The 19,653-nt window shown below is 41.4% G+C and overlaps 1 protein-coding gene across 3 annotated transcripts in view; it reads left to right on the top strand.

Annotated features, from left to right (window-relative positions):
• The window catches only part of DNAJC13 (DnaJ heat shock protein family (Hsp40) member C13), a 67,803-nt gene that overhangs the window by 24,131 nt on the left and 24,019 nt on the right, over positions 1-19,653 (top strand). For 2 of the 3 annotated variants that reach the window (XR_014000935.1, XM_081164253.1), the window contains exons 13-31: positions 2,601-2,700; positions 3,693-3,800; positions 4,133-4,288; positions 5,083-5,139; positions 6,507-6,628; positions 7,114-7,189; positions 7,674-7,769; positions 7,961-8,104; positions 9,368-9,382; positions 10,061-10,143; positions 12,305-12,458; positions 14,315-14,418; positions 14,504-14,663; positions 15,751-15,813; positions 17,200-17,301; positions 17,487-17,591; positions 18,415-18,617; positions 19,123-19,207; positions 19,374-19,528. Coding sequence is in view for 2 of the 3 variants with exons in the window: in XM_081164253.1 (XP_081020379.1) it covers positions 2,601-2,700; positions 3,693-3,800; positions 4,133-4,288; positions 5,083-5,139; positions 6,507-6,628; positions 7,114-7,189; positions 7,674-7,769; positions 7,961-8,104; positions 9,368-9,382; positions 10,061-10,143; positions 12,305-12,458; positions 14,315-14,418; positions 14,504-14,663; positions 15,751-15,813; positions 17,200-17,301; positions 17,487-17,591; positions 18,415-18,617; positions 19,123-19,207; positions 19,374-19,528 (2,088 nt within the window). In the remaining variant the exon portion in view is untranslated. The remainder of the gene's footprint in view (positions 1-2,600; positions 2,701-3,692; positions 3,801-4,132; positions 4,289-5,082; positions 5,140-6,506; positions 6,629-7,113; positions 7,190-7,673; positions 7,770-7,960; positions 8,105-9,367; positions 9,383-10,060; positions 10,144-12,304; positions 12,459-14,314; positions 14,419-14,503; positions 14,664-15,750; positions 15,814-17,199; positions 17,302-17,486; positions 17,592-18,414; positions 18,618-19,122; positions 19,208-19,373; positions 19,529-19,653) is intronic. The other variant, XM_081164254.1, reaches the window with a different exon arrangement.

Here is a 19,653-nt window from a genome sequence, read left to right as displayed (position 1 = left end):
CCTTTCCCAATTTGGAACCAATCAGTTGTTCCATATCCAGTTCTAACTGTAGCTTCTTGTCCCACATAGAGATTTCTCAGGAGACAGATGAGGTGATCAGGCACTCCCATTTCTTTAAGAACTTGCCATAGTTTGCTGTGGTCAACACAGTCAAAGGCTTTTGCATAGTCAATGAAGCAGAAGTAGATGTCTTTCTGGAACTCTCTAGCTTTCTCCATAATCCAGCGCATGTTTGCAATTTGGTCTCTGGTTCCTCTGCCTCTTCTAAATCCAGCTTGCACTTCTGGGAGTTCTCGGTCCACATACTGCTTGAGCCTTCCTTGTAGAATTTTAAGCATAACCTTGCTAGCGTGTGAAATGAGTGCAATTGTGCGGTAGTTGGAGCATTCTTTAGCACTGCCTTTCTTTGGGATTGGGATGTAGACTGATCTTCTCCAATCCTCTGGCCACTGCTGAGTTTTCCAAACTTGCTGGCATATTGAGTGTAGCACCTTAACAGCATCATCTTTTAAAATTTTAAACAGTTCAGCTGGAATACCATCACTTCCACTGGCCTTGTTATTTGCAGTGCTTTCTAAGGCCCATTTGACTTCACTCTCCAGGATGTCTGGCTCAAGGTCAGCAACCACACTACCTGGGGTGTACGAGACATCCATATCTTTCTGGTATAATTCCTCTGTGTATTCTTGCCACCTCTTCTTGATGTCTTCTGCTTCAGTTAGGTCTTTACCACTTTTGTCCTTTATTATGGTAATCTTTGTACGAAATGTTCCTTTCATATTTCCGATTTTCTTGAACAGAACTCTGGTTCTTCCCATTCTGTTGCTTTCCTCTAATTCTTTGCATTGCTCGTTTAAGAAGGCCTTCTTGTCTCTCCTTGCTATTCTTTGGAAATCTGCATTCAATTTCTTGTATCTTTCATTATCTCCCTCGCATTTTGCTTGCCTTCTCTCCCCCGCTATTTGTAAGGCCTCGTTGGACAGCCACTTTGCTTTCTTGCATTTCTTTTTCATTGGGATGGTTTTAGTTGCTGCCTCCTGTATAATGTTGCGAGCCTCCACCCATATTTCTTCAGGCACTCTGTCCAGCAAATCTAAATCCTTAAACCTGTTCCTCACTTCCACTGTGTATTCATAAGGGATTTGGTTTAGATTGTATCTTACCTGTCCAGTGGTTTTTCCTACTTTCTTCAGTTTAAGCTTGAATTTTGCTATAAGAAGCTGATGATCTGAGCCACAGTCAGCTCCAGGTCTTGTTTTTGCTGACTGTATAGAGCTTCTCCATCTTTGGCTGCAGAGAATATAATCAATCTGATTTCGATGTTGCCCATCTGGGGATGTCCATGTGTAGAGTCGTCTCTTGTGTTGTTGGAAAAGCGTGTTTGTGATGACCAGCTTGTTCTCTTGGCAGAACTCTATTAGCCTTTGCCCTGCTTCGTTTTGATCTCCAAGGCCAAACTTGCCAGTTGTTCCTTTTATCTCTTGATTCCCTACTTTAGCATTCCAATCCCCTATAATGAGCAGAACATCCTTCTTTGGTGTCACTTCTATAAGGTCTTGTAATTCTTCATAGAATTGGTCAATTTCAGTTTCTTCAGCACCAGTAGTTGGTGCATAAACTTGGATTACTGTGATGTTAAAAGGTCTGCCTTGGATTCGTATCGAGATCATTCTATCATTTTTGAGACTGCATCCCAGTACAGCTTTCGCCACTCTTTTGTTGACTATGAGGGCCACTCCATTTCTTTTACGGGTTTCTTGCCCACAGTAGTAGATATGATAGTCATCCGAACTGAATTCGCCCATTCCCGTCCATTTTAGCTCACTGATGCCCAGGATGTCAATATTTATTCTTGCCATCTCATTTTTGACCACATCCAACTTACCCAGGTTCATGGTTCTTACATTCCAGGTTCCTATGCAATATTTTTCTTTACAGCATTGGACTTTCCTTTCGCTTCCATGCATATCCGCAACTGAGCGTCCTTTCGGCTTTGGCCCAGCTGCTTCATCAGCTCTGGATCTACTTGTACTTGTCCTCCGCTCTTCCCCAGTAGCATGTTGGACACCTTCCGACCTGAGGGGCTCATCTTCCAGCGTCATAACTTTTATATGCCTGTTGTCTTTGTCCATGGAGTTTTCTTGGCAGGGATACTGGAGTGGCTTGCCGGTTCCTACTCCAGGTGGATCACGTTTGGTCAAAACTCTCCACTATGACCTGTTCATCTTGGGTGCCCAGCTCAGCATAGTTCATAGCTTCTCTGAGTTCTTCAAGCCCCTTCGCCACGGCAAGGCAGTGATCCATGAAGGGGCAATTATTTAGCTGTAGCTTATTAGAAGTTTTTCTTTTTACTGGCACTTATACTGTCCACAACTGCTAGGCCATATCATTGAACTTTCATGAATAATTTTGAAAAATCTAAAAAGAGAAGTAATTGACTGAACTTTTAGTAATGTTCAAGTTTACTGTTCCCCAAATATGCTGCTGTCAGTTATGCTTGAGTGTTTATTTATATACATTTTAAGTTAGGGCTTTTGATATTTGTCAAAATACTGCTACTATTTCAGTATTCGATCTGATGCTTTGCTATGTTTTGAAAGGTTTCGAGAGCGCCTGGGAGTGAAGGTCGTGAAAGCTCTTAAAAGGAACAATGATGGAGTAACTCACGCTTCCATTGATATGCTATGTGCCCTCATGTGTGTGAGTACTCTTAATACGAGTAAGCTAAAATAGGATATTTATTTTCTTGGTTTGATGGGTTATAATTCCTACAATGTCATAGCCTCCATAGGAAGAAGCAGCACTATGTGGAGTTGTATAGCTTTATCTGAACCCCATCAGTACAGGTTTTGAGTGATAAACAGGTAACTGCCTATTCAGCTCTCCCCAAGGCTAAATACTGTATACCTAATCAATCAATGGTGGGGACAATGTTAGAGGAGCAAGAAGCTTTTTCTCTCTTCCTTTACGGGTGTGGGGATTATGTGATCCTTGATGGTGGAGCAGGGGAGGAGTAAAGGGCGGAGAGCCTTAGCTACACAAGGAAGCTTGAGTGACTTGTTTTAGCTTAAGTAGATTTTCTGATGTTATAAGAACCATCGTTTTAGCAAGTAGGATATTGCAGTGTATCTCATTTAAAGAATGGATGTTGTCTTGATATATGACCTCCCAAGAGCATAGCCTATCTATGTTAAAGGTAAAGGGACCCCTGACCATTAGGTCCAGTCGTGACCGACTCTGGGGTTGCGGCGCTCATCTCGCTTTATTGGCCAAGGGAGCCGGCGTACAGCTTCCGGGTCATGTGGCCAGCATGACCAAGCCGCTTCTGGCGAACCAGAGCAGCGCACGGAAATGCCGTTTAACTTCCCGCCGGAGTGGTACCTATTTATCTACTTGCACTTTGACGTGCTTTTGAACTGCTAGGTTGGCAGGAGCAGGGACCGAGCAATGGGAGCTCACCCCATCGCGGGGATTCGAACCACCAACCTTCTGATTGGCAAGCCCTAGACTCTGTGGTTTAGACCACAGTGCCACCCGCATCCCCTATCTATGTTATTTTGGAACAAATAAGGCAAACTATGAACTCTTTAATTTTTATCATGCATTTCCTGCTAGCACGTGTTTCCATTTAGCTAGAGCCTTAAGAGTGTTTGAGACCTACATTCTGATGAAATGCTATCTTTTATCCATAGCCTATGCATGATGATTATGACCTGAGGCAAGAACAACTAAATAAAGCATCTCTTCTTTCTTCAAAGAAGTTCTTGGAAAACTTGTTGGAGAAATTTAATTCCCATGTGGTAAATATTTCACATCAGTCAAATAATAAAGGGTTCTATGTTTTGTGGGGGGTGGGGTGGATATGTGGGACAGAGGTCCTACAGTTTAGATAATTTAGAGATTTGTAAGGATGTTCTGTCTTGCGTCTTGGTTTTGGTCTGATCATGCCTCTCCGTTGAATACACAGTTGTATTTGAAAACCTAAGCGGAGGCAGTGAGACATAGCAAGGGAGTGCCACTTTGTAGCTCATAAGCCAAAGACAATTTTAGCGAGAGTTTTTCAAAAAGCATATTCATCTATTTTTGCATGCTGCTTTATCTGACATATCTGATCTTCCTTTTTCAATTTCAGGAACATGGAACAGGTGCCCTAGTTATCAGTTCACTTTTGGACTTCCTTACTTTTGCCCTCTGTGCTCCATATAGTGAGACGACGGAAGGGCAGCAGTTTGATATGTTACTAGAGATGGTTGCATCTAATGGGAGAACCCTCTTCAAGCTCTTTCAGGTGAGTTTAACGTTAAGAGTTTGGATTTGGATTTGATATCCCGCCTTTCACTCCCCTTCAGGAGTCTCAAAGCGGCTAACATTCTCCTTTCCCTTCCTCCCCCACAACAAACACTCTGTGAGGTGAGTGGGGCTGAGAGACTTCACAGAAGTGTGACTGGCCCAAGGTCACCCAGCAGCTGCATGTGGAGGAGCGGAGACACGAACCCGGTTTCCCAGATTACGTGACTACCGCTCTTAACCACTACACCACACTGGCTCTCAGTGTGGAGACAGCAAAGGGAGACAGCAAAGATTCCACCTTGTTTCTCCTGCTAGTTGAACTGACCTATTACTCTTGAGGGAAATTAACACCGTATGATGGTAATTTGCCATAACATATAATGCAAGCTGTCCCACATTATTTTACTAACTCCCATTTTTGTAGGCTAAGAACTTTGTTGTATGGGAACAGGTCCAGCTTTGGAGCAGAGAGGCTTTTGATTGGAAAACCCATTAAAACCCTCAACAAGTAGCAAGAGCCAGAATGACAGCTGTGGTTCTAGATCTGTGTATTAAATCTGTCCCAGTACTGTAAATTCTTTACTGTAACAGGTCACTTAATGCTGTAGTGGGAAATAATAATGATAGATCATAGAGTTGGAAGGGACCCTGAGGATCATCTAGTCCAGCCCCTCAGTGCAGGAATATTCAGCTGTCCCTCATGGGAATCGAACCTGCAATCTTGGCATTATCAGCACCATGCTCTAACCAACTTTGCTATCCATACACGCCTTTTTATTACTTGTTTTGCAGCATCCTTCCATGGCCATTGTGAAAGGAGCTGGATTGGTTATGAAGGCAATAATAGAGGTAATGCATCTATGCAGTCTTGTCATGTTTTACTTCCTTATAAATAGGAATTGCTTAGTTAATCGGACATGCATCCAAAGCCTTTTTTTTCCAGGAAGAAAATTTTCTGTTATAACTTATTGCACAGGCATTCAGCTGTTTGGAAGGAGAAGTTGGCTCACATCTTGAGGGTGTTTTCTCAGGGGTGTTGAGTGATGCTGCTCTCTTGTGGCTGCAGACAGGAATCGTAGACTGTTCTTTGTCCATGAGACACACACCCATCACTTCAATCTCTTGACTGACAAGCTACAGGAACAGGCAGGCTATATAACTCAGCTCACATAAGGAAAATAGTACAGTGGCACCTTGGTTTACAACCATAATATGTTCTGGAGGTCCATTTGTAAACCAAAGCAGGTTGTAACCCAAGGCGCGCTTTTGCCAATGGGGCCTCCAAAAAAACATTTGTTTGTAATCCAAAAAAAGTTTGCAAACCAGGACACACATTTCCGGATTTGACGTGTTTGTAATCCAAAACGTATGCAAACCAGACTGTTTGCAAACCTAGATACCACTATAATTGGAAAAACAGCAAGAACATCAGCCAAACTACTGAAAGAACACTGTACTAAACGTATAGTAGTAAAAAAGGTAACTGTGGCCAACTGGGTGGTTTGATTCATCACCTTCAGGAAACACCCTTCTGAAATTTGGAATGAAATGAAATGTGTTCATAAGCCCCAAAAGGATGGCAGACCCAATATACAGAGAATTATTCACACACACACACACACACACACACACACACACAAACCACTTCGTAAATTCTAGGTAGCACACAGAATGAAATACAGTGAATTCAGTAAAATTCAATTTTGAATCCTAAACAACTCTAAATACCTAACATCCTTAGAAATAGCAACCACAGGCAAATCATTTAACTCCAAAAGGGAGATATTATCATGAAACTAAAATCTACCCAGCCACCAACAAATGCACATTAGTTTGTGCCGAAATAGCCTGGGAGCTAGGAGTAATAATAACAATAATTTATTATTTATACCCTGCCCATCTGGCTGGGTTTCCCCAGCCACTCTGGGCGGCTCCCAACAGAATATTAAAACAGAATAAAACATCATGGCCACGTTCTCTATTTGAAAAATATGAAAGCAAACTACTCTTCAGTTCTCCCTGTAGCCAAGGGACATGGCAGAGGTAAAAAAAAGCACATAGTTTTATAAAGTACCTTCATTTTAAATACCGTCTACGCTGTGAAAGCAGTATATTATCTCTGATTCCAAACACTCCATTGTTTGGCATTGCAAGCTAAAGGCAGAACAACTTAACTAAGATTCTTTCATGGTTATCCTCTTGCTCTGTTTCCAAAGGAGGGAGACAAGGAAATAGCAACCAAAATGCAAGATCTTGCCCTCAGCGAAGGTGCCTTACCTCGTCATTTGCACACTGCTATGTTTACAATAAGCACAGATCAAAGGATGCTTACGAATAGGTAAGTCTATGTCGCTTGCTTGCTATCATTCCTCTTGTATGATAACCTCCTAATTGTATAACCTGCCTTTTCCCAACTGATCACTGCACAGACAGTACGTGTCTCATTAACGTTTTGTCCCGTCCCACCCTACCACTGAGTAGACCACCTGAATTGAAGGTAGCAGGTTAGAAATCAGTAGGCAAAATTATTGGAGAGAACATGCTGAAAACCACTGTTCTGTGGTAATGGCAATTTGAAAAATAACCACAGATAACCAGTGCTTACAGTTGGCATTAAGAAGTCTGCAATCTAAGTACAGTTATTTGTAGTCTATCCTAAGACTTCAGGAAGTGTAGGCTGCATAGCAGAAATACAGTTAAGTTGGGAGTTAGACTCCATATATTTAACAGCAGCTGCAAAACAATGAAACGTATTACATGGTCTGAAGTTTAATCATTTTCTGGCAAATAAGTAGCACATTTATCAATCTCTGTATTTCTCAGACAGCTGAGTAGGCATCTAGTGGGCCTCTGGACAGCTGAAAATGCAACGGCGTTAAACTTGTTGAAGCGTATTTTGGTAAGAGTCTACATTAAATGTCATTCTTAATTTTGCTTGTGCTGTTTTGTAGTTGACTCAGCTCTGTCTAATCAACAAATGCTTTAAGTAGGCTGTGTAGAAATGGGTGTTGAATAAATGTTATACTTGGATGTACACATATTGACGGAAGATTTCATGGTGGCGCTCCTTCAGGTATACTGGGCTGAGGCTGTTTAGGGCTTTAAAGGTCAGCACCAACACTTTGAATTGTGCTTGGAAACGTACTGGGAGCCAATGTCGGTCTTTCAATACTGGTGTTATGTGGTCTCGGCAGCCATTCCCTGTCACCAGTCTAGCTGCCACATTCTGAATTAATTGTAGTTTCCGGGTCACCTTCAAATGCCCCACATAGAGTGCATTGCAGTAGTCGAAGCGGGAGATAACTTGAGCATGCACCACTCTGGTTTTGTTAATAAACATATGTTCTTCGACTCAAGAAACTTGAAGCTTTTTGTGGTTTTAGCCCGCAGGCCTGCTCTTATACCTGGACAGTAGCGACCCTGTTCCTGAAAAAGATGCTGACCGGATGCATATTAGGGATAACTTAAAAATTGCAAATGTAAGTATGACATGCTCCACCTTTAAGAGGCTGGAATTCCCTTCCTTTGCATTGTTGTTGCTTAGTGCCCTACATGGTGCATGATCTGAGGACGAGGCAGCCTTGGATATAATCATTGTAACATATTTCAGTGTTTCACCTCGCAGTTCCCGTGAAATTAATTTGGATTAACGATGAGCTTTGTTCTGCAGGATCAATACGGAAAATTTAATAAAGTGCCAGAGTGGCAAAGGCTTGCAGGAAAAGCTGCTAAAGAAGTTGAAAAATTTGCCAAAGAGAAGGTGGATTTGGTATTGATGCACTGGAGAGACAAAATGGGGATAGCTCAGAAAGAGGTAATACGCTTAATCCTATGCCTTTGTACTTTAAGCACCAATGCTTTTTTTTTTTTAATAGTACCACCCGAAAAGTTAACGAAGAAGACTTAGCTTTTATTTTATTGGTATCTTTGTGCATTTAATTAAGTTCCAAATACATTTTTATCCAAAGAGAAATTTGCAGGGGTGGGGGAGAGGATTTCTCCATTAAAGGTGATGACTGGACTTGCATAATGAACATCAGTGCTCTTTGTGGTCTCAAAAAAGAAGGTCAAAATAGTGTGAGTTCTGCAGTGCTCCTGCCATACTTTCACCTTTTGAGCTTGGGCAACTGGTACGCTCCTTGTAGAATGCATGACCTGGTGCTTCCTTTCCTAATACTTTCAGTAACATTGGGCCAAAGCTGTCCATTCATTTTACCTCTTTCCTACCTTCCTTCTTGTAGCAATTGTGAAGTTTAACAGGCTTCTGTGCCTGCTGTGCGGTGGTAAAATTTGCTACTCTTCCTTGATGCCAAATGTACTGTTAGTGGTGCTTGATGAATGGTGGTTAGATAAGTGTGGAGGGGCAATGGTGTGATTTAGATCCCTGCTCCCTCTTGGAATTCCTCTTTTCAGGATCTGGATCCTGTTTTCCCATGCTTTTATTTAGTATTCTTTTGTGCATTTGGTTTACTTGTGATTCTTCTGGCATTCTGCACTTTGGCATCTCGGACAAACGGAAGTCTAAATCGCAATGGCCTGTTTGTCAAATGTGCTTTCACTTTGTTGTGTGAGGGCTTGTCATTTGACTTGCTTTTGACTTGGCAGGGAATAAGGGGTGATGCATCTTATGCAGGGCATCGTATGCAAGTACTTTGTCCAAAGTACTTGACCTGAAATAAATGAAGACCAAAAAAACCCCCACTTAGCTTCACATCAAATTATATAGCTGTTATATCAAAACTTTATGTGACAGGTTGAGAAATGGGGCATGGCTTCCATTTTGGTTTACAGGTGGTCTTTCTGTTGAGTTGCTTCGTAGATAACACATGATATGGGGACTGTAGCTAGATTTTCCAGAGCTACAATTACATTGCCTTACGGTTAACTGCCAAATAGTCTTGTGTTTAGCTACTTATGGGCTGTAGAATCTGGGGGTGAATTTGAGGATTCTATTCTGTGATGAAGTTACCTTGGAAGGTTTCTTGTAGATGATTATTCTAGGTGTTCAAACATGTGAGAGGAGCTTTTGTTAAAAATTCAACTTTTGTTTTTCTTTCTACTTCCCAAATACTACCAGGACAGAAATAATATGGTGAGTCTTGAGTCCTTATTCCCTTCTGTAGAGTGTAGATGGCCTTGAATTATACCTGGCATGTAGTGACCTGTCTGTCTGTATATGTTAGTTTGAACTATTTCTCGTTCAAGTTTGGCTTGCATTCTTCTGAGCTGCTCCTTTATGTCTCCATTCTGCAAGGAAGTAATCCTCTACTCGCCAATTTAAACCCCATCCATCCAGTTCTAGTTACACAATTCCAGATTTAACAGGCATGATTGATTGTCTTGTCATTCCCATTCATTTTGGTAACACTCTAAAGATGTGGCTTTCCTGCATGCACATTTATTCTGTAACACAGTTGTGGTCTTATTGCATTGCTCCCACAGTACCTGATCCAAAGAAGTTGGACTCATTGGCAGTAAAGTGTAATCAAAGAGATAGCCAGGTCACAGTCAAGAGGTCACAGCCTTACTTGATTTGCTCTCTTAATTTTTATATGATTGGTACATGCTGGTAAAGTTGTTCATTCTTGTTTTCTAACACCCCCCACTTTGTTGCTTTAGATAGGAAAAATGTGCCTCTTTTTAGCAATGAGACAGACCTATGTTGGAGTAGAACATAACACATTTAACTTTTTGTTTAGTTTATTGGAATCTATGCGATCTCATCTCACAGCGTGTTGACAGTTTTGGATTCACAAATCTTCCTTTGCAGAACGTTAATCAAAAGCCGGTCATACTGAGGAAACGAAGGCAAAGGATAAAAATACAAGCAAACTGGGATCTCTTCTATTACAGGTACAATTCTTTTGCTTTAGCCCAGGGATGGGCAAACCTCTCTTTGGCCCTTTGAACCCTCCCTCGGTCACAAATCTTCACTGGCCTTGTTTCTCCCTTGCCTGGCTGGAACTCAGATAGTGACTTGTGCTTGCCAGAATGGAGGCTAGAGAGGGATGTTTGAATGTGTGTCAAAATGAGGTACAAAGGTAAAATCTGCATTCATTGTGCTGCCCACTTCTGTCTCCAGCACTGCCTCCCCTCCACGCCCACAAAGCATGTATGGCTCCTGGAAGGTTGCTAAAAGGGGTAATGATCAGGCCCTCGCCCCTGTTTTGGTATAGATTAGAAGAACTGCGTGTCAGATCAAAATTGGAGCAATGCCACTTTTGTGTAAAATGCGCGTTGCAGAAATGAAGTGTGCTTTAGGAAGATTTAGAGAAACCTTGGTAGGAATGCTCATGTGCCAATGGGATGCGCACTCTGCTTTTTTAAATAGCAGCTGCCGAGGTTTGTTGCAAGCAACCTTTTGAGGTTTCCCCAAGTTTCAAAAAGATGCTCACTTTTATAGAAAGAGGGTGCAAAGCCATTTTAAAAACACAACAGGGGGAATATCATTAAGTGGTTCTGGGGATTGTTGCCCTTAATTCCTATTAAATGTGCATTACTTTAAGCACATAGTTTGTAACTTTAAGAAGAGTTTGGATTTGATATCCTGCTTTATCACTACCCAAAGGAGTCTCAAAGCCTTTCCCTTCCTCCCCCACAACAAACACTCTGTGAGGTGAGTGGGGCTGAGAGACTTCAAAGAAGTGTGACTAGCCCAAGGTCACCCAGCAGCTGCAAGTGGAGGAGTGGACATGAGAACCCGGTTCCCCAGATTACGAATCTACCACTCTTAACCACTACACCAAAGCTACACATACAATAAAAAGGACTGAAACTGCCTGAACTGACTGTCAGCATTATTTACTTGCTATCCTGAGCTGGTTAGCGTGTGGATTACAAGTTTGAAACATACTTTATGTTTCTTTTTTAATGTATATCTTGCCTTACAACACCAAAAGCGGGCAATACAATTTAAAAAGTTTTAAATTATTTTACATTTGTTCAAACATTCAAGTTATTGATTTAAGTTGGCTTTAAAACTATACAGTGGTACCTTGTTTTGAGTCTGGGATCCATTCCAGAGCCCCAGACACTTGACGAAAAGTGTGCTCAACAAAGCGCCGCTCTGTGCAAACACGCGGAGCGGTTTGTGTTTCTGCGCATGCGTGAAGCGCAATTTAGCGCTTCTCATGCACGAGCGGCAAACCCAGATGTAAGCCCTTCCTGCTTTGCCGCGGACGTCCGCCGAAATGGATGCTGGACGGGGCGGACATATACGGAGGTACCACTGTAGTTGGTATAGAGTAGCATCTGGCTGAGAAGATTTCACCCCTCCCATATCCAAGAATCTGCTGATGTTCTCTGCTGATTCTCCAGAGAGGAGGGCCGGTTTTCTGCTCACTACTTATTCCGCTCCAGCATCACATCAAAGAGAGCAGAAAGAGAGAGAGAGACTGAGTGTTAGAGAGAGATCGTGTGTATAGATAAGGTTGCTGCTAAGAGCAGCTGCAGACACTCAGTGCAGTTCAGCATTTTTCGTTTAGACCTCACTTAGCTCTGTATATAGTTGTGTATTATAGTTGTAGATAGAATAAAGAAGATATTCTACAGAGCTGCTCTCCGAGTCATTTATGCTCTGCTATACTCTGCTGTGCGACGACTGTCTTCTTGTGGAAGTGAATCCGGTGCTCACAACTCTAAGCTGTGAGTCCACAGCACTTTGACCTGTTCCTGTGCAGAAGGTGGTCTCTGGAAGTGCTACCCAGCTCGCCTAGCCCAGTCGGGGCTGAAGTGGATGAGTCTAGTTGGTGACACTGGCTCAAGGGTGATGCTGACACTGGCTAGCTTGAATGCTAATTGCTGAGCAGTTTTCAGATCTGTAGATATATGTAGCAGAATATACTACATAGTACATATTAGTTTAGTCCTTGGTGAGTCACGGTTGCCAGTTTGATACTTTCCAGTACTGTTATCAGTGGGTGGGTGCTTTAAATTCAGAAATTTAGTCCCCCCCCCCCATAACATGTAGTTAAATGCTACACACAATCTGCTTCCCATGTGTTTCTGTACTAAGATTTCTCCAAGATCATGCTAGATCCAATTTGATTTGGAATTTCAAAACGCGGGAAGAACTAAGAGATACCCTGGAGTCTGAGATGCGGGCATTTCAGATCGACAGAGAACTTGGCAGTGCTAATGTCATCTCCTGGAATCACCATGAATTTGAGGTACGCCTTTACACAGCGCTTGTGTTTCATGTAAAGTCATCGTTGATTTTGAACATCCCTGTATTGATACCTGGATACGTGTGCTGTTACTTACAGATGCTAGAATAAAAAGCGAGCTTCAGTTTGAAATAGCTTTATATAGTCTGCAGATTCTGTCAACTTAAGTTGCCATTCTTCTTTGGTTGGGACCTTGCTCAGCTTGCAGACTTAACATGTAGAATAAGAGAACAAGAAGAACATACGTTTACAGAAGATTAAAAAAACATTTATTGAATATATGGGAAATAATTGTGTACAGCTGAAAACGCTGGCAGCATTGAGATAAATTCAACAGTGTAAATAAGTTTGGATGGATGCAATAATGGAATACTGAATGGTATAGTTTATGTAAAATATGCAGGGATTTATGATATGTAAAATGAACCAGGGAAAGAAGAAGAAGATAAGTCATTGATACCTTAAGGATGCAAAATGAGTATTTTAAATTATAAAACAGAAAATTTTATAAAAATTATATGAAAGAAAAAAAGAAATAGCTTTTTACAGTTCAGTGACCTTTACATAATGAAACTTTTATATCCGCGCAGTTCCTGCTTACAGTAATTACTGGGACTGTCATTATAGCAAAGAAATTTAATCAGTTCATCTTACTGATTTTATTTTGTCGTTGCTCTAATTTTACTTGAGCATTTCTAATCTGAAACAAGACCTTTTCAGTTCAGTGGAGCTTACTCCCAGATAAGGACGCAAGTGGCGCTGCAGTCTAAACCACTGAGCCTCTTGGGCTTGCCAATCGTAAGGTCAGCAGTTCAAATCCACGCAATGGGGTGAGCTCCCATTGCTTTGTCCCAGCTACAGTTCGAAAGCATACTACCACAAGTAGATAAATTGGTACTACAGCCTCGGCCCAGTATACCTGAAGGTGCGTCTCCACCCCCATCATTCTGCCCAGATTAATAATAATAATAATAATAATAATAATAATAATAATAATAATAATAAATTACTGCAGCAGTAAGCAGTGTTTCCATGCGCTCTAGCTTCCGTCACGGTGTCCCGTTGCACCAGGAACAATGTAATCATGCTGGCCACATGACATGAAAAAGATGTCTGCAGACAAACGCCAGCTCCCTCAGCCTGAAAGCGAGATGAGCGCCACACCCCATAGTTGAATTCAACTGGACTTAACTGTCCAGGGGTTCTTTACCTTTACTCCCAGATAGGATTGCAGCCCTAGTCTTTTGATGATTTCATTTAAACTGACAAAAAGGGCAACAGTTCTAAAGGAAGAAAACATACACTTTGCTTTTAGATGTTGTGGCTGTGCCATAGCAAGCACCCTGATATAACAGCTCTCCCCCTTCCCTTTTTTGTGTACGAGGGATGCACCGCTTCTAAGATGGTGTTTGTCATCTATACTCTTTATTTACAAATAATATTTTTTATGCAGTTAATTGGGGTCCTCTTTTAAAGCAACATTTTAAATCGATCAGACTGTTTTAGTCAAATAATACCTCATATTTATTATCAGGTGTAGAAAACTGCCTGATACGTAGGTGTTTCAGAAAAGCTTATCTTGAATATCTTAAACTGAGTATTTTAAGCTAATCTTCTGGCACATACAAACACAATCCATTCTCTCTCTGTTGATGAGGTTCATATATGTATGGTGGGTTTTTCTTCATTGTATGTTTTAGCTTACAAACTAAAATGTAAAATAGAGTATTATAACTGACCAGTTTGTTGATTCTGGAACTTCATTCAAAAGTTATGTTCCCACCACACAACCTTGATTCCTTGGCAATTACGTCAGGAGCTTTTGCTCACTTCCTGTATCTTATTTTTCTCTTCAAAAGGTGAAGTATGAATGCCTGTCGGATGAAATCAAAATAGGGGATTATTACTTGAGATTGCTGTTGGAAGAAGATGAAAGTGAAGACAGTGGAGCGATAAAGAAATCGTGAGTTACTATTATCTTAATATTCCCTCTGAAATCTTAATTTTCTGCATAATAAACCTTTTGTTCTACCTTTTTCTTCCTACAGGTATGAATTTTTCAATGAGTTGTATCACCGTTTCCTGCTCACTCCTAAAATAAGTATGAAATGCCTCTGTTTGCAAGCCTTGGCCATTGTTTATGGAAGATGCCATGAGGAGATTGGCCCATTTAGCGACACTAAATATATTATAGGGATGTTGGAGAGGGTAAGCATTTTTTAAATTACTGCACACAATTCGGGAGAGCACAGCAGGCATATTGAAGTTTGTTTTTTGGAATTTCAGTTAACAATGCCATGTGGCCATTGGACTAAGAGGACTAGACTAGTCCCCTAATTGTTCCCATGGTGCGTTGTTCCCAAACCCCAGGAAGCTTCTGCCTGACTTAGGGAGGGAGGTACGATGATCACAGGCGTGACATCAGCTCCACGCCCCTGAAAAATTGCCGTTACAAACTAGTGTTTCTTCCCCTAACTGTTCCCCTACGAAAAAATTCACCGCACGCCACTGATTGCTCTGGTGAGATGTCATGGTTTAATTGTAGCCTCCTCTGAGCTTGGCCTGTTTCTCCCCGCTCCTACATAACTTGGGGGAGTTTCAGAAACTCCTGCTGAACTCTGACTCTCTCTTTTTGTTCTGAATTGGGGTTTGTGCTATAACGCTATGCTTTAAAACCATAGTTAGTGTTGAAGCCAAACTTCAGCAAAAGATTCTTGTGGGAGAGTCAGGGAGAAAACTAGGCTTGTTCACAATAATGCTACTTCTGAACATGGTCAGTGACCTATGGTTTGTCCTTCAGACTTGTACTTGAATAAAGTTTTTTTTAAAAAAAAATACTTACTTTGAGAATTTTATAATTTGCTGAACCTTTCTGAGTTACTTTAGAGTGGATGTGATTAACTGTAGCATTTGCACCTTCAACTTTTAAGGAAGCTAAACAAACCATGTAAACTTTTAAGTATAAAAAAATGACAACTAGCTTTTCGTGTTCTGCCTGGTCAAGCGGCACATCTGTGTTGATCCTTTTTTGACGGTTACACTTTAGACTTGCGAGCAGTAAAATAAAGGAGCTAAAATGGTACATTTTGGAGAGCAATCCCTACAGTTGCTTCAGTTCTGGTTTCAGCTATAGATCTGCTTTGCTTTTGTTCATCCATGTTTTAGTAGATCACTTTCTAGCACTGATAAGAGGATAATTGCGCCTTCAACATAGCAGCATATTTAATCTTAAATAAATGATAACATTGTAGCACATTTTCAGACTTTTCCCTATTATTCCTGTATTTTTCTCTAGTGCACTGATAGACTTGAGCGGGACCGATTGATAGTGTTCCTAAACAAGCTGATTCTCAACAAGGTGAGCAACCTCACATTTCTGCATAAATTGTGCCATTTTTAATAAATTTAAATACAGTGGTACCTCAGGTTAAGTACTTAATTCGTTCCGGAGGTCTGTTCTTAACCTGAAACTGTTCTTAACCTGAAGCACCACTTTAGCTAATGGGGCCTTCTGCTGCCACTGCGCAGCTGGAGCACGATTTCTGTTCTCATCCTGAAGCAAAGTTCTTAACCTGAAGCACTATTTCTGGGTTAGCGGAGTCTGTAACCTGAAGCGTATGTAACCTGAGGTACCACTGTACGTGCACAGCAGCATTTATTTGTAGCTTGGGGTGCTCATAAATGCCTCCTTCTCCAAACATCTTGTCGCTCTCTTTCATTTGTGTTATGGAATTGGAGGAGATACTACAATTTTGATCAAAAACCATGTCATTAGATTTGTTGAATTGCTGAGAGAATATTGCATGTCTTACAAGGAGATAATAATAAGAATGATATTCTCATTTATACCCCGCCCATCTGGCTGGGTTTCCGCAGCCACTCTGCACAGCATCCAGCAAAATGTAAAAAATAATAAAATGTCAAATATTAAAAACTTCCTGATACAGGGCTTCCTTCAGATATCTTCTAAAAATTGTGTAGTTCTTTATCTCCTTGACATCTGATGGGAGGGTGCCACTGTCGAGAAGGCCCTCTGCCTGGTTCCCTGTAACTTCACTTCCACCTAATATTTTCCTTATTTCACAAAGGATACGATACTTTTGGTTGGAAAATTGTAAGCCACTCTAGTTTGTTACCCTTTGAATCACAAATATTGAACAGAAAGGCCTATAAAAGTCTCACCAGTTATTTATTTGGTATTTGCTATTAATCCACCCCTCTGCAATATAGGAATCATTTGCCCAACGTGGGACTCCAACCATGACCCTGAAATTAAAAATCTCATGCTCTACTGACTGCGCTACCCCAGCTGTCAGTCCACTGGCTTTAAGAAAGTATTTTAGATGTTTCATGGACAAACACAGTTCATATGTATGTTTTTTATTTTACCTGTCCTGATCTTTTAAGAGATAGGCTCAGCTAAAAATCCCAAATCCATAAAACAAATTCTATTCTTGTATTAAGGAATAAGGTAAAAATAGACATCAGGGGTGCCCCCCCCCCCGTTAAAATAGATAGCTATGGCTCTTAGAATATATCTGTGATTTTTATAAGTGTGTGCTAATTTTAAAGGTTCTGACGTATTTGTTTGTACATCAGTTTATGTATTTGTGTGTATTAGTGTCATTAAGTACTGGGTAATTGTGTAGCATGAAGTTAATGGATTATGCTGAACTAAATCACTTAATCTTGTATCTTATGTTGCAGTTGAACACACGTGACCGTTGTTTTCCCTTTCTTGCAGAAAAATGTCAAGGAGCTCATGGATTCAAATGGCATTCGGATCCTCGTGGACCTCCTTACTCTTGCCCATCTGCACACAAGTCGGGCAACCGTGCCGTTGCAAGTAGGACATCTTTAATTTCTTTTCCTTCCATGTATATAATTTAGGAGTGGGTTATTAAAAAGCTCCTTAGCCATATTGTAGTTTCTATGAAATAAGCTTCAAATCGAAGCATTTAGCGCTGTGAAAGTAGTTCATATGTGTGTTGTTTCTGACTCTAAATGGGGTTGTTGTTTTTCATTTTTAAGAGCAATGTAATTGAAGCATCACCTGATATGAAGAGAGAGAGTGAAAAAGAGTGGTACTTTGGCAATGCAGACAAAGAGAGGAGTGGTCCTTACAGCTTGAACGAGGTAACTTTTCAAGTGGCGGTTGCGCCTTTTGAGTCAAAGGTAACGAACACAAAAAGCACAACGTTGTTTGAGCAACCTTCCCCACTCTGGTGACCCTCAAATATTTGGGGCTCTCGCTCCATCAGTCCCATCCAACGTGGCCAATTATCAGGGGGTTTCAGAGCAGGTTGAGAAAGGCTGTGTTACAGCATGCCCCGTAACACTTGAGGAAAGGATGTGCTTATAGACATATCTCATTTGGTCATTGTTGTTCTTGGGAATTTCAGCTTCCACAATTAACAGGTATAATTTCAGAGCCAGCACATGCTGTGTGGTTTGTATGGTTTGCTTTGGAGGGGAAATGTCCCACTTCTTGGTTGACAATTCCCTAAAGGTGGGGCACCTCCTATTAATCCCTTCATTTGGGTCTGCAGAACTGGGAGAATTTGACAAAGAATGGCTGGCAGGTTGCGCCAAATGGATGTTACCATTTCTTCCTGACTGGCTTTTGGGGTTTTTTTGTACTGCACATTTGCTAGCAACTGCTTTTTTAAAAACTTAGTCCTCTTAGTCATTTGGCACTATTTGCATTGCAAATGTCTTCCATTTGTGGCCTCAGCGGATCCATAACCTGTTTGATTGCCCATTTTGGTTGAGTCAAAAGTTCTTAGGTTTGCTAAAATTCTGTAGTGTCTTGATATGATATCCAGGGATAGGTTGTTTAAAGGGTATGGTAGTGTCGGAACGAAAGTGCCTTCAGCACAACTTCCTAAAGACATAGTTTAAAAGAGACAACTGCATTATGGCTTTCTGTTTTCTCTGTGGCAATCCATTCCTAACATAGATGCAGGAACTGTGGACCAAAGGGGTATTGACTTCCAAAACCAGGTGCTGGGCCCAGGGCATGGATGGATGGCGTCCGCTGCAAGTTATCCCTCAGCTGAAATGGTGTCTGCTTGCCACTGGGCAAGCTGTGTTGAATGAGACGGACCTTGCTACACTTATCCTCAACATGCTTGTCACAATGTGTAGCTATTTCCCCAGTAGGTAAGGTGTAAACAAAGAAGTTGGGTGGGGGGGAGTTGGGAAGGTGGGGGTTTGGACTAGAAGATCCTTGGGGTCCTTACCAACTCTACAGTTCTGTGGTTTTCTTTTCACGCAAACACCCATAGCCTTTATTCACCCCCTACACAGTTCCATCGACCTGAGGAGGTCTGTATCAACCACTTTGAGGGTAACCCTGTTTTACAGTACAGTGGTACCTCGGGTTACATACGCTTCAGGTTATATACGCTTCAGGTTACAGACTCTGCTAACTCAGAAATAGTACCTCGGGTTAAGAGCTTTGCTTCAGGATGAGAACCGGAATCGTGCTCCAGCGGTGTGGCAGCAGCAGGATGCCCCATTAGCTAAAGTGGTGCCTCAGGTTAAGAACAGTTTCAGGTTAAGTACGGACCTCTGGAACGAATTAAGTACTTAACCTGAGGCACCACTGTACCAGCTGGCCATTGTGCACTTCAAACGCTGATTAGGGAAACTTCTTCCCTTTCAGAGACCAGGATAATGCCATTATAAGGCCTTTGCCCAGAGTGAAGAGGCTCCTTTCTGACAGCACTTGCCTTCCTCACATCATTCAGGTAAGCTGATCTGCAGTCTGATCGTCAAGATTTAGATGGCTTGCTTTTCAGCATATTTTGCTTTTTGAAAAGAGAATAAATCTTGGAACTTTGATTGGGAGCAGTAGCCCTGATCTGAAATGCACAATTTAAAACCATGTTAAGTTGTTGTTTTTTTGCATTGCAGCTGCTGCTGACCTTTGATCCCATTCTTGTTGAGAAAGTGGCCATATTGCTTTTCTACATCATGCAAGACAACCCACAGTTACCTCGCCTTTACCTCAGTGGAGTATTCTTCTTCATCATGATGTATACCGGTTCCAACGTGCTCCCCGTTGCAAGGTGAAAGCAATAAATGTTTAGCATCTGTTGTATGTTTACTTAAACATAGAGTTTCACACCAGGTAAGTGTGAATGCAAGGATATAGCATTCGTTTCTGAGAGATTTTAAGTCAAAAAATCATTTT

The sequence above is a fragment of the Podarcis bocagei genome, assembly GCF_964188305.1.
Source record: "Podarcis bocagei genome assembly, chromosome: 12".
Classification (NCBI taxonomy): Eukaryota; Metazoa; Chordata; class Lepidosauria; order Squamata; family Lacertidae; genus Podarcis; species Podarcis bocagei.
This window is presented reverse-complemented; position numbering and strand designations above follow the sequence as displayed.